The following is a 13048-nucleotide window of genomic DNA, read 5'->3' as shown; positions in this document are numbered from 1 at the left end:
AATTAGATCACTGGTGTCAAACTCAAATAGAAACTTTAGTCCACACACTGACTTAGAAAGCCACAAATAAACATTACCCATATTGTACTTTTATGAAACATTTTCCAATTATATTTTAATTTTTGACCCTAGTTTTATGGAGTTTGACAGTTTGACCTAGACCTATCTAAGATCCTTTCTTGCTCTATCTAAATCTATGATCCTAAGTATCTAATCGTTCAACTTAAATAAAATGTGGCTTCAGATAATTCTCGCACTGTTTCTATACTTAAGTGAATGGGTCTAGTTTGAGGGTAAGAAAAATGTACTGAAGACAATTAGGGATGGAAGATCTCAACTTGTAGTGATGCAAAGGCATAGGGATAGTTTTGAAAAGAATATCATCTGCAGGCAGTGTAGCCTGTGGATTCAGGTGGTTGGCATAGGCTATGCAAAACATGCCAGTTGATTGCCTGTGTTATTGTTAATGACCAGTCCCGATATTACAGATTAAAAACTGGCAAAGAATAATTGACCTTTATGATAGCAAATGGGCTTTCTAACCTTTAGTTTAAAAAGAAATAAACTAAGGTTCTTAAATTTATTGGTATTGATCTGTGATTCCTTACAGAGTAGCTTGCAGTAAAGCACTCTCACTACATAACTTTTTCAAGAGGAAGATCTGACGAAATTTGCTGTCCCTTGTGTATAGTTCTTCCTCAAAACACAACTTTTTTTTTTATAAAATCCCAATTTCCCAATATTACTCTCCATAAACCCCAAACTATCCTTTATAATAAAGAACAGGGAAAAAAACAAAAGTTACCCATCCATCAACTGAATCTGACCTCTGCAAAGAAGAGTAAGGAGGTATAATTCCTCTTTGGGGTCAAGCTTGGTCACTTAAAATTATGTGGCATTCACCAACATTTTTTTCTGTTTCTTTTCTATGTATGTTCTTTTCCATGTATAGTTTTTTTGGTTATTTCTATATCATTTTGCCCCACTTAGATATTTCTCTTACCTACAAGATTTTCTAAGAAAATTTAAATACACTTTCCCCTTTAAAAATTCAGAATTAACCTATAGTCTCTAACCATATAAGCCACTCAGTTAAAAATCTGCTTCAAAAATGGTCTGTTATCGGGGGACCAATGATGATATCCACTACCTACTTCTAAGAGGTGATACACTGAAGATGCAGAATTAAATACATATGGATATGGCCAATGTGGGGATTTGTTTTGCTCAACTATGCTTATTTGTAACAAGGATGGTTTTCCTTTTTTTTTTTTTAAATGGAGGGGGTGAATTTAGGTGAAAGGGAATGGTAAGTATTGATAATATTACAAAAAAAATTAAGAACCATTGGAGCTTTTTAAGAAATGCATAATGGAAAATGGGAAAAAAAGGCTAAACAACTTAAAAAATGTTGAATGTATTGTAACTAAAAGCATGCTGTACATAATGCAGATTTATGATTTCATACGTGATTCTCCTGAAACACTTTGTATATGAAAAGTAGGGATTTTTTGTGGTATTAAGAATAAGAAAATTTAAATATTCTACTAAATATTGGTTGAAAACTAGATTTTTGAATACTTTATAGTGTCTTGAATTTCGATTAATTACTTTGATAGTTGGCTTCCAGAAGTCTAGGATTGATAATTTCTTAAAGTGACACTAATGAGTGTTAAGGATAATTCCAAAAATGTTTACTGAAGCAATTGAATGCATTTGATAGGGTGTTAGGATTAAGCATTAGGGTGCTATGTGATTAAAGATGATGTAGTTGTAGCAAGAATGCTCCTAAATTCCAGTGAATCTGTGATCTTGTTTATATGGGTATTCCTCCAACAATGTGGTTCATAATCTCTCTGTACTTTCCCATCTCATGAGGGTCATGTCAAGTTCTGAAGACATAGATATATTAGCAAAATAAATTCTCACATGGGCCATGTGTGAATGAATATTATATATATATATATATATATATATGTATATATATATACATATATATATATACATACACACACACACACACACATACAGACAGACATATGCATTTTAAGTTAATGACCTCTATGTCAGAAGTTGAGTGGCATGTTTCAACTTTATTAGTTTACCATGGAGTTGATCAGAGTTCCAAAAGTTTTTCAAAATTGTAGTTCTGTTCACTCTGCATCAGTTTGCAGAAGTCTTCTGAATTTCCTCTGGAATTATTTCATCATTTCTTATAGGATAATATCTATTACTGTACTACAATTTGTTAAGCTATTCTCTATTAGGAGAAAATCTCCTTAGTTTCCAATTCTTGATTGACTGCCTTCAAAGTAGCTGCTAAATTTTGTAAATAGATCCTTTTCCTTTTCAGATTTCTTTGGGTATAGGCCTAGATGGGTCAAAATTGCACAGTTTAATAAATTGGGGGGCATGGTTCCAAATTTCATTATGGCTAGAACAATTCACAGCAATACCAGTTCACAGTACTCTTATGTACCTGTTTTCCTGCAGCCCCTCTACCATTTATCATTTTCTTCTTTTATTGCCTTTTCCAGTTTGATGGCTAAGTTATAGAACCTCTAATCTAATTCATACTTTAAATGAATCTTTAAAAGTGTATCTGACAAGTGGTCAGTCAGCCCCTGCTTAAAAACTGCTAAGGAGGAAGAAGAGGATGTTAAGAATCAGTTTCTAGGGGCAGCTAGGTGGTGCAGTGGATAGGGCACTGGCCTGGTGTCAAGAGGACCTGAGTCCAAATCCAGTCTCAGACATTTAATAATTACCTAGCTGTGTGCTCTTGGGCAAGTCACTTAACCCCATTGCCTTGAAAAAATCAACCAAACAAAAAAGAATCACAGTTTCTTAGACAGTCTATTAATAAACAGTAAGTTGGCTTTGGTACCCTAAATGTATGGCTCTTGTTCAGTGACAATGAATGGACATTCTTCTGGAGAAATAATGATTCCTCAACTTTTTGGAGATTAAAAACAAATCTAATCCCATTTCCATTGGACAGTTTTTCAAATGCTGTAACAGCTATCAAATACCCCTGTGTCTCTGATACACTTGTCCAAAAATTCCTTCAGCAGATTCTCATATGACTTAAATTCCAGGTGCTTTACTATGCTGACTACCTCTCTCTGGTCTCTAATTCAACTTAGCATTTTCTTCTTTAAACTGAACCCAATACTTCAGATGTGATTTAACTATGCCCAATTATTATTGGAAGCTGAACTTCTTGACAGCTTTAGTCCACATTATGTGGGCTGAGTCAATGTTGAATTTTCAGTCCACTAAAAAATTCAGATGAATTGCTATCTAACCATGCTTCCCTTATCCCATTCTTGTGAAATGGAACCACAAATAGAAGACCATTCAGTTTCAAGATCAGATATTTAGGGATAGTTAACTTTTTATAGGCTATCTGGGAACTCCATAGTTTTTAGCACCTTTTGCCTCTTTTCTGCCATAATCATGCCACAAAGTAGAATGGGAGGGGCAGAAAGGACCAGGTGTCATTTCATATTTTTTTCTTATATCATGAGTTGCCATGGCCAAAGAAATCACCAACAAGCCAGGGGCAGCATAGTAAAGAGATAAAACTACTAGATTTGGAGGACTTCTGGTTCCCTTTTGGCTATACTATGTGAACTTGGGCAAGTCATAGCTTCTATAGGTTCCAGGTCCAATAACTTAAAAGAAGTTGTATGATTAACATAGTTTAGCATAATTACACATAGTCTATATTACATTGCTTTCTGCCAGGGGGAGGAAGGGAGGGAAGGATGTTGGAAAAACAAATAAACAATATTTAACATAAAAAAGGAAAGGGTTGAAATATATGACCTCTGAGGTCTTTTCTAGCTCTGAAACTATATATAAACAACTGGTGAAAGAAAACTAAGGACTGGAAATTAAAGCATATCAACCAAGCTAGGTTTTAGTGAATTGTCATTTCTGTTCCAAAATTTTAATGACAAGGATTTTAGGTCTCGAAGAAGTGACTTGCATTAGTGTTAGGCATGGATACTCAAGGAATGATGTTTGATACTACTGAAACATATATCTCCTATATATGAATCTTAAAAGTCCACAAAGTAATTATTACAGGAAAAATAGTACTATGAAAATTGTTTTCTTTTAAGTGTTGTGTAATAACTATCCTGTCCTTGGAAGGCAAAATTTCACTGTAACATTTTAGCATTCTTTGTATCCTGAGAGTGGCAAATAACTGATTTCCTCTTGTCAGATTCTGCATTTTTTTTAACATACATGAAAAGTAAATGTCATTTTTCCATTAATAAAATTTAATTGGAAAATTTTGTGTAAATTTCTTTATTCTTTCAAGATAGTCCTTTTGGAGTAGATTTTCCTTGACTTGATTGCAGCTTTAAAGGTAATTTGGTTAACATGTCACCCTTATATAGTCAATATTTACCATCATGAGAAGTTGAAGTTTAGTTTTATAAAAATTAGATTTTCTGGCTTCTCCCCCCCATTAAAAAAAAAACACAACTGTCCTATCTTGCTATTTATGTGAGAGAAGAAAAGCTATCTTCTCTCTTTGTTCTATTGCCAAAGGAGTAAAAAAGGCAAAACTTCTCCTTCACTTGTGTGTTATTACTGATGCCACTGAATATTTTTGCCTTTCTAGTAATTCTATTCAATGCAGCAAATCTGTTTTCTACCCAATAACATAGCTATTCACTCTATGCCAAAAGTTCTTTTGTTGGTGGACAGTTAATACTCTTTTTAGGGGTATGTACACAGACAAATATAGGCTAATTAAAAAATTTTCAAATACAATAAAATAGAAATTAATAACCATCATTTTGAGTAATATTTACTTAAAAACTGATTCAAATTGATTTTAAAAATTGAATGGAAAATAATTAACATGAGTTTTTAGTGTAATGTTATAGTAATTTAACATTTGACCGAAAAAAGATGTAAACATGTTAACACCTCATCCCTTTATTTTGAACTACTAAAGTGAAAAGATTAGAACTAATGCGTATCACGGATAGTGCATTAAGAGGAATTTTTACAAATACTGCAAGATAGTATATTTTGCTCTTTAGCTACCCATCATAATATACAGACCATATGTATTTCTGGAAAAAAATTGGCCACAATGCAGAATTCTGCATATTAGCAAATTTTCCTATTAATCTACAAAGATATCCCAAATTTTGACATTTATTTATAAGGAAGGATACTATTTCCCTTTTTGTCACTATCCTATTCCTTATAAGTACAGTGACATTATACTTATAGATATATAAGTAGGGACAAAAACTTTTAAAAATTATAGACACATTTGGAACTTATTTTTGATAAAAGACAACTAAAATTCCGAACAAAGCTAGCCATCAGAATGCAGAGTAAAAATCAGTAAAAAAAAAAGTTCAGGTTTTGTTGTAATCAGGAAGCTATTGCATTTCTACTTGTTTACCCATGAGCTGGAGTTTAAAAAGAGTGAAAGATTACTCAGGAGCTTTGGGTCAGTAGATAAACTCTACTTGCCTCTGCTTCTTCCCTATGGTTAATCAAGATGGCAATGGAATTATCATCTACCCAAAGGTTACTGATTGGTTGGCTTTAAGCAAGCAAGTATTTCCCATCCTATTTTTTTAAAAAAAGCTATAAAATATAATTGTCTTTTTTAAAATTAAAATGAATTTGAAATCTAATGACACCCTTTGAGTTCAAAGAAGTGACTTGATATCTTATTAATCAAGGGCAAAGAATAACAGCTTTCAGAATTACTCAGAATTGGATTTATCTTCTAGTGCTAGGTGTTCACTACATACCTGTTGGATCGAATTAAGAAGTATTCTTAGAATATATTTACCTCCCCTTGGGTTGAATTAGATGATCTCTGAAGTTCCTTCCATATCCAAAATTCCATGAGCCATGATTTTGCTTCAGGAATAAGGTAAAGGAAACTACTCCACCTGGCAAAAGGTTAATGGGACAGGTAGCCTCTGGAGTTATTAGTGAACCCTAAGGGGATGGAATGAATGGGAGCTCATGAGCAATATAATTTAAGGACAAGAGCAACCAAACATGTTGATAAATTCAATTTGAGGTAATATTAGATCAATTTTACAAGGTAAATAAATAGTGAAATTCATACATTGGGTTAGTTTTGGGGCATTATCAGACCTCAAATTAATTAACCCAAAATACAAATTAAATAGGTCACTAGTTAATAAGCTATAGTATTGTGAGGTTTGGTTGTTTGATTGGGTTTTTTGGATTTTTTTTTTGGTGGTTGAGAGGGAGCTCTTTACTGTCCAAAGCAAATTCTTTTGCATCTGCTTTAATAGTCATGCTATTTTGTATCAAGAAAGGACAAATAATGGATTTTTGAAGTTTGTGTACAGAAAAAAAGTACTACTCAAATTCTTAGACTTGGAATTTTAAGCAGATGTATATGTCTATTATGCTTCAAAAGACCAGAAGTTTGAAGGTTAAAGTTAATTAGTGAATTAAAGAATTTCAGAGTTGGAAGGACCTCATGGGTAATCTAGTTCAAACAATACCTGGCATTCCTGACAATTCTTCATCCGGCTTCAGTTTAAACACCTGCCATGATGGTTAATTTGGTACTGCCTAAAAGTATGATAATGCTAAACAAACTATGCACTACACTTCTGATGTCTTGATTATCTTTTCATGACATCAATGAAAAAGGCCTCAAAGCCACGCTAAATTGGAGAATGGTGTAATGGGGTCTGATGATTCAGTTATCAAATTTGCCATCATTAGATCAAAATAGTAGGGATAAATGGAGGTTCTGTGAAGATAAGAAAATAATTTTTAAATGTGATTAGAACAATTTTCATTTTAGGGTATGAACAAAAGGCTCCACATGTTCATAAAATCTTCAGTATCATAAGCTCAAATTTAGAAAGGATTTCAGATGATTTGAGTTTGATTTTCATTTGTTCAGAGGTACTCTAGGGAATTCTGAGGTTAAAAAATTATTTTTCATCAGTTTGTTTTAACATGATTTAACATGAATCTAACCTTGACCAAAGAAAACTGGTCCACCAACACAGTAACTGAACAAATGTTCGTTGGGAGCTCCAGCAAACATTTCCAACTCAGCTAATATAACAACTTCCATTAACCATATCACAAATAATTTATTTAAATACACTTAAACTATCATAATCCACATTATTACAATGGGTTTTCAATTCTTCCTCATTTCAGTTATTTTGGGATTACAGTTTATAAAGGGAACTGCATGAAAATCAGAAAATTTCATTCCCTTTGTTCCTAGTTTTTTTGTCAGACTTATAAAAATGGCAATCTTGACAGGTATAGTTCAATTCATCTGAAAGATACAGATCATTCAGAGATCTATCATTGTCGAGGCACAGCAGGTGAGTTTGAACAGAAATGTGGAACCAGTTGGCTTGAATTCACAAAGGGCTTGTCTTTTGTTTTTTGATGCACATATTTCATACCTCCCCCAAATTAGGCTAAAGCTTGAAACCATTATACATCCCACAGCTTCACAATCTTAGCCTAGCCCTTTTAATCTATAGGACTAAGACTTCCCATGAATCTGAACTGAGTTTTGGCTTTGTGATGAAACCTGATGTTACTCCTCTTGGTTTCAACAAGAATTCAGGGCACAGAAGCCACATGACAATCACATTTCAGAAATTAAGTATTGTGTGTGTAAATTTGTGTTTAAAGGCAAGTCTTTGTGCACCAGGATGAACACTTCAATCCCAGCTGTTGTTGGTCACAAAATCAGAACTCTTCCAAACTTCCTTACCCCCTCAGCTTCCAGCTGCTAACTCTCCTTTTGTATTTTAGTTCTTAGCTTATTGAGTTCCTCTTCTAAACTCTTAATGTGTTCTTTTAGCGTAGCCTTATCTTGCTGTGCTTTCTGAGTAGCTTGGCACCGGGCTTCCTCAATCTTCCTCTCATACCACTTTTCCATTTGGGTAGACACAGCCTCAAAAAAATACTGTGTAATTTCTAGAGCTTGGGAGGTGTCTCGTATAGGAGGGCCAGTCTGATGGTCTGTGGGTTGTTGCTGGATACATGTACTGCCAGGTCCGTGTGTTGATGCATGTTGCTGGGGTCGATGTCTTGTCTGCCCGCTTTTCCCAGACTTCTTTGTTTGCGTGCCTTTGTCCATGCAGTGACCAGTCTGGTGCTCAGATTTAATTGCTTCAGTGGAGGGTGGCAAAGCTGTCTGCACCTTAACGTGCCTCAGTTTAGAGTTTCCACAACCATCTAATGATGACAATTCCTGCTGGAATCTGTTGGGAGCAGTAGCATTAATAAGTGCCTTTTCCTTGGGCCTAACAACCTGAGGAGGAATAGCAGAAGCTGTGGCCGGACTGGTTGTAGTAACCACTGACTGGTCTGCACCTATTGGGAAATAAAAAAAGAGCCAGTAAAATCTGGCTACAGCCACTACAATCACATTACTCTGCATCAACATTCCATTTATAAAATTCGAGTTCCCTCAAGTCCTGACCGAGGCAGACCACCTTTAGCCTTCTATCAATCCAATGGGATCTCCATATTTGTCCTTTTTTAAACTCTTTCTCTCCTTTGTCATTATTCTTTTTGCTCTACTTTTACTTTAGGCTCTCAACACACCAAAGTCAAATAAGCTACTTCAGTCTAAACCTGACATGATTCCATTTGCTGATTTCTCAGGAATGCTAAATGTCCCAAAGAAACCACAAAATTGAATTAAGTACTATTGAAATTGTAGAAATAGTTTTCACTCCTATCTAACCTTTCCCCACCATTCAGCTTTGCCACTTGTCTTTTAGCAGTAACCCCTTTAGTTCTATTTTGGAAAGGGTGTTTCTATTACTTATTTACAAAGTCCTTTGGAAAACTGAAATTAGCCCTGACAGGTGTCCCCAAAGTGATAGGTCTGCATATCTGAGGAATCCTTTCTATCCGTAAAACAGGCTGGAAAAGAAGTAACTTGGAGGGGCTTTGGTAACACAAAAGTCTTGACAAGGGAAAAAGTACAGAGTGGGAACAATTCCCCTTATTCTGAATGTTCCCAAAATTAATGTCAAATGCAACATAAAATAAAGATAATCAGTGTCAATGAAAAAGACATTCTATTCAAAGCATCCCTGGGGCATCACTATCTTGCACAGTAGGTTTTTCATAGAAAACTGGTATTTTAGTAGTGTTTTACCCTAAGTCAAGAAGGTGAATAAGGAAAGGGAGCAAGTTTAGAGGGAGACCCCTACCTCATTAAATCGGAAGGAATAGACATCCTAGTTAACCATCCCTAATCTTAAGATACCACAGCTGAGCTCAGACACACTAGGCAGAAATCAAAAATGTTTTATCATGATTGTCATTTTATGCTAACTATTATCTTTTAAGAAACAACTGAAAATGATATTACAGGACTGTGACGCCTTTAAAAGCTCAGTGGTCTGTAATTTTAAGGCATCTCTGGGTTCAGATTACCTGTAAGGGATTCAGAAGTAGATGGGGTTGATTTAGGCCTGGAGGCTCTGGAATCTCCAGAAAGTTTCAGCTCCAGATTCTGAATCTTTAACATACACCATGTTTTCAATTCATCCACTAGGGACACCTAATAAAGAAGATACAAAGTGAAATCTGCAGATGAACTAAAGCAATAATTGGGCTTTTATGAAAATGATATTTTGCTGTTGAAGACCTTAACTTTGCCACCCCATCCTCTTCCTTACTTATATGAACTAAACTATAAAGACAGTCAACAAATTCATCAACTTTTTTGTGATACAGTGGAAAGCATACTGGATTCATGAATTAAATCCATAAAATAGGACTAATACTTAAAGTGATAATGTGAGGATCAAATTAGATAATACATATGAAGGTTTTCTAATTGTAAAACACCATAGAAATATTGTGCACTCTTGTCTTCTACTTGTTCTCCATTGGTTGTTATTAAAATAGAGCATGGGCCCACTGGTATTGGGACTTCCCAGGTGAGGAAAGTCCCTCTAAAAATGGAGGTATCTTCTCTGAAGTTTATAGTCTTAAAAGAGGCACCTAGAGAATACTGAGAGGTTAAGGGACTTGACCAGGTCAGAAAACAGGTCAGAGGTAGGATCTGAAACCAAATATTTCTGTCTTCTTTCTAGCCCTGGCACCATATAGACTTTCAAGGTTGTCACTGATTTAGCACAAAGGCAGGTATTTATTCATTAGATATTTATGAAGGATTTACATGCATAAAATACTGGCTAAATCATGTTAGGATAATACAAGATGGAATCACTGCTGCCTTTGAAGATAGGGTAGGGGAATGCCTTGTAGTGGGAAAGATATATTCACTTTATTTGGTTAATGTGCTCTATAATACAAAATATTTCAAAAATCACAATCCTTTCAGTTATACATTTAAACTCATGGGTAGCTAAGTGGTACAGTGGATAGAGTGCTGGGATGGAAATCAAGAAGACTCATCTTCAGGGCAGCTAGGTGGTACAGTAGATGGAGCACCGGCCCTGGAGTCAGGAGGACTCGAGTTCAAATTCAGACTCAGACACTTAATAATTACCTACCTTGGGCAAGTCACTTAACCCCACTGCCTTGCAAAAACCAAAAAAAACCCAAACAACTCATCTTCTTGAGTTCAAATCCAGCCTCAGACACTTATCAGCTGTGTGACCCTGGACAAGTCTCAGTTTCCTCATCTATAAAATGGAGAATGGAACTGGAATGGAGATCTAGTATCTTTGCCAAGAAATCCAAATTGGGGTTAACAAAGACTGAATCAATGTACACAAGGCACATTTCAATGATGCATAACAGTACAGAATGTGCTGCTAGTGAAGCACAAACTAAACACAATAAGAATTCAGAGAAGGCAGAGATTACATCTCTGCAAAACAAATCTTTCCCCACTTTCCTGAACCAATTTCTGTTATCAACTTCCTTCTTTTCTTTAGTAACACCTTCACTCTCCAGGTAGCCCAAACATGAAAATTCCATTTTGTTTGACTGTCTCTTTATATCCAATTATTACATCTGTTGAAATCTGACTGGAGAGGCCAGAAGGGAAAGGGCCAAAAAAGTTGATTGTTCTAATCTCCCTACATCAGCATCTGCTTAAGAATGGTTTAAGAAAATGGAAGCTCTCCTTACGGATATGATTTCTCTCTCATCACATTCAACTTAGATCATTGTATACCATGGAAACAATGTGAGGACTAACAGACTGCATTCTGTGGGGGAGTGGGGGGAAGGAAAGCAAGAATAGGGGAAAAAATTGTAAAACTGAAAATAAATAAAATCTTTTTTTAAAAAAGAAAAGAAAATGGAAGCTCTTAGGAGCAGAGACAAGGGGGCAAATCAACTGATGTAGTGACTAGAATGCTTGGACTTGGGAAGATCTGAATTTAAATCTGGCCTCAATTACTCACTGGCTGTGCAACCCTGAGCAAGTCACTTAATTCCTATTTGCCTTAATTCCTTATCTCTAAAATGGGGTCACACCAGAGAAGAAAATGGATCTTTGCCAAGAAAACTCCATGGGTCTTGAAGAGTCAGACATGATTGAACAATAATAAGCCAAGAGGGTCAAGGAAAGCAAAAATAGCCCTTCTATTTGTCAGTTGGTCAGATAAATTGAAGACAGCTAGAATGGCTCCTTTAACTCTTTCAGCAGAGGAAGACTACTTATTGGGTATATTAGAGGATGTATTCCCTTGGTGTATGGCTTAGATGGCAGCTGAAGAATCTTTCAACTCTCTGATTCTGTGATCCTATGAGTCTTTCTCTCTCTTTTTTAACTTAAATATTTCATTTATTTGTTTTTCCGACTGGTTGCAATAGTTTTATCTATCATTTTTTTGCAAGTTTTGGGGTTTTAACATTTTTCTTCCTCCCCTCCCTCCTCCCCCAACAGAAAGTAATCTGATATAGGTTCTACATTTAGAACCATGCTAAACATAGATCCATATTGATCACGTTGTGGAAGAAGAACCAAATCCAAACAGAAGAAAAACATTAGAGAGAAAAAAAATGACATAATAAGCTTTGGTCTTCATTTAAACTCCAAAGTTCCCCTCTCTGGATATGTATGGCATTTTCTATCACAAATCTTTTAAAATTGTCTTTGAATATTGCATTTCTGAAATGAACAAGTCCATCATAGTTGATCATCATCTAATGTTATTAGTGTGTATAATGGTCATCTGGTCCTGCTCATTTCATGCCATGTCAATTCATACAAGTCTTTCCAGACTTTTCTGAAATACCATCTCTCATGATTTCTTATAGAACCATAGTGTTCCATCACATTCATATACTACAGTTTGTTCACCATTTCCCAGTTGATGGGCATCTCCTTAATTTTCAATTCTTTGCCACTCAAAAAGAGCTGCTATGAATATTTTTATACATGTGGGATTTTTACCCTTTCTCATGATTTCTTCAGGATACAGATCTAGCTGTAGTATTGCTTGATCAAAGGATATACACAGTTTTATTGCCCTTCAGTGCCACATTTCCAAATTGCTCTCCAGAAAGACTGGATCAGTACACAACTCCACCAACAATGCATGTGTGTCCCATTTTTCCCACATTCCTCTCCAACGCTGATCATTTTCCTTTTTAGTCATATTGGCCAATCTAATAGGAGTGAAGTGGTACCTCAGAGATGTTTTAATTTGCATTTCTCTAGTCAATAATGATTTAGAATCATTACTTATTAGAGAAATGCAAATTAAAGCTTCTCTGAGGTATCACCTCACACCTCTCAGACTGGCCAATATGACCAGAAAGAATAATGATCATTGTTGGAAAGGTTGTGGGAAATCTAGGACACCATTACACTGTTGGTGGAGCTGTGAACTCATCCAACCTTTCTGGAGAGCAGTCTGGAACTATGCCCAAAGGGCAGCAAAAATGTGCATACCCTTTGATCCAGAAATACCACTACTGGGTCTATCTATACCCTGAGAAGATGAGGAAAAAGGGTAAAAACATCACTTGTACAAAAATATTCATAGCAGGGGGTGGAGCCAAGATGGCAACAAGAGCAGATCTTGTCTTAGGT

The 13048-nt window shown here is 35.5% G+C and overlaps 1 protein-coding gene across 11 annotated transcripts in view; it reads right to left on the bottom strand.

The window, feature by feature from the left end:
- Positions 1-2083: 2083 nt before the first annotated feature.
- The window catches only part of ANKRD6 (ankyrin repeat domain 6), a 261561-nt gene continuing 250596 nt past the window's right edge, over positions 2084-13048 (bottom strand). For all 11 annotated transcript variants that reach the window (XM_074187154.1, XM_074187153.1, XM_074187152.1 and 8 more), the window contains 2 exons: positions 9463-9589; positions 2084-8385 (listed from right to left, as the gene is read on the bottom strand). In XM_074187154.1, coding sequence (XP_074043255.1) covers positions 7799-8385; positions 9463-9589 — 714 coding nt within the window. In that variant the 3' untranslated portion in view covers positions 2084-7798. The remainder of the gene's footprint in view (positions 8386-9462; positions 9590-13048) is intronic.

This window comes from Macrotis lagotis, chromosome 5 (assembly GCF_037893015.1).
Source record: "Macrotis lagotis isolate mMagLag1 chromosome 5, bilby.v1.9.chrom.fasta, whole genome shotgun sequence".
In the NCBI taxonomy this organism is placed as follows: domain Eukaryota; kingdom Metazoa; phylum Chordata; class Mammalia; order Peramelemorphia; family Peramelidae; genus Macrotis; species Macrotis lagotis.
This window is presented reverse-complemented; position numbering and strand designations above follow the sequence as displayed.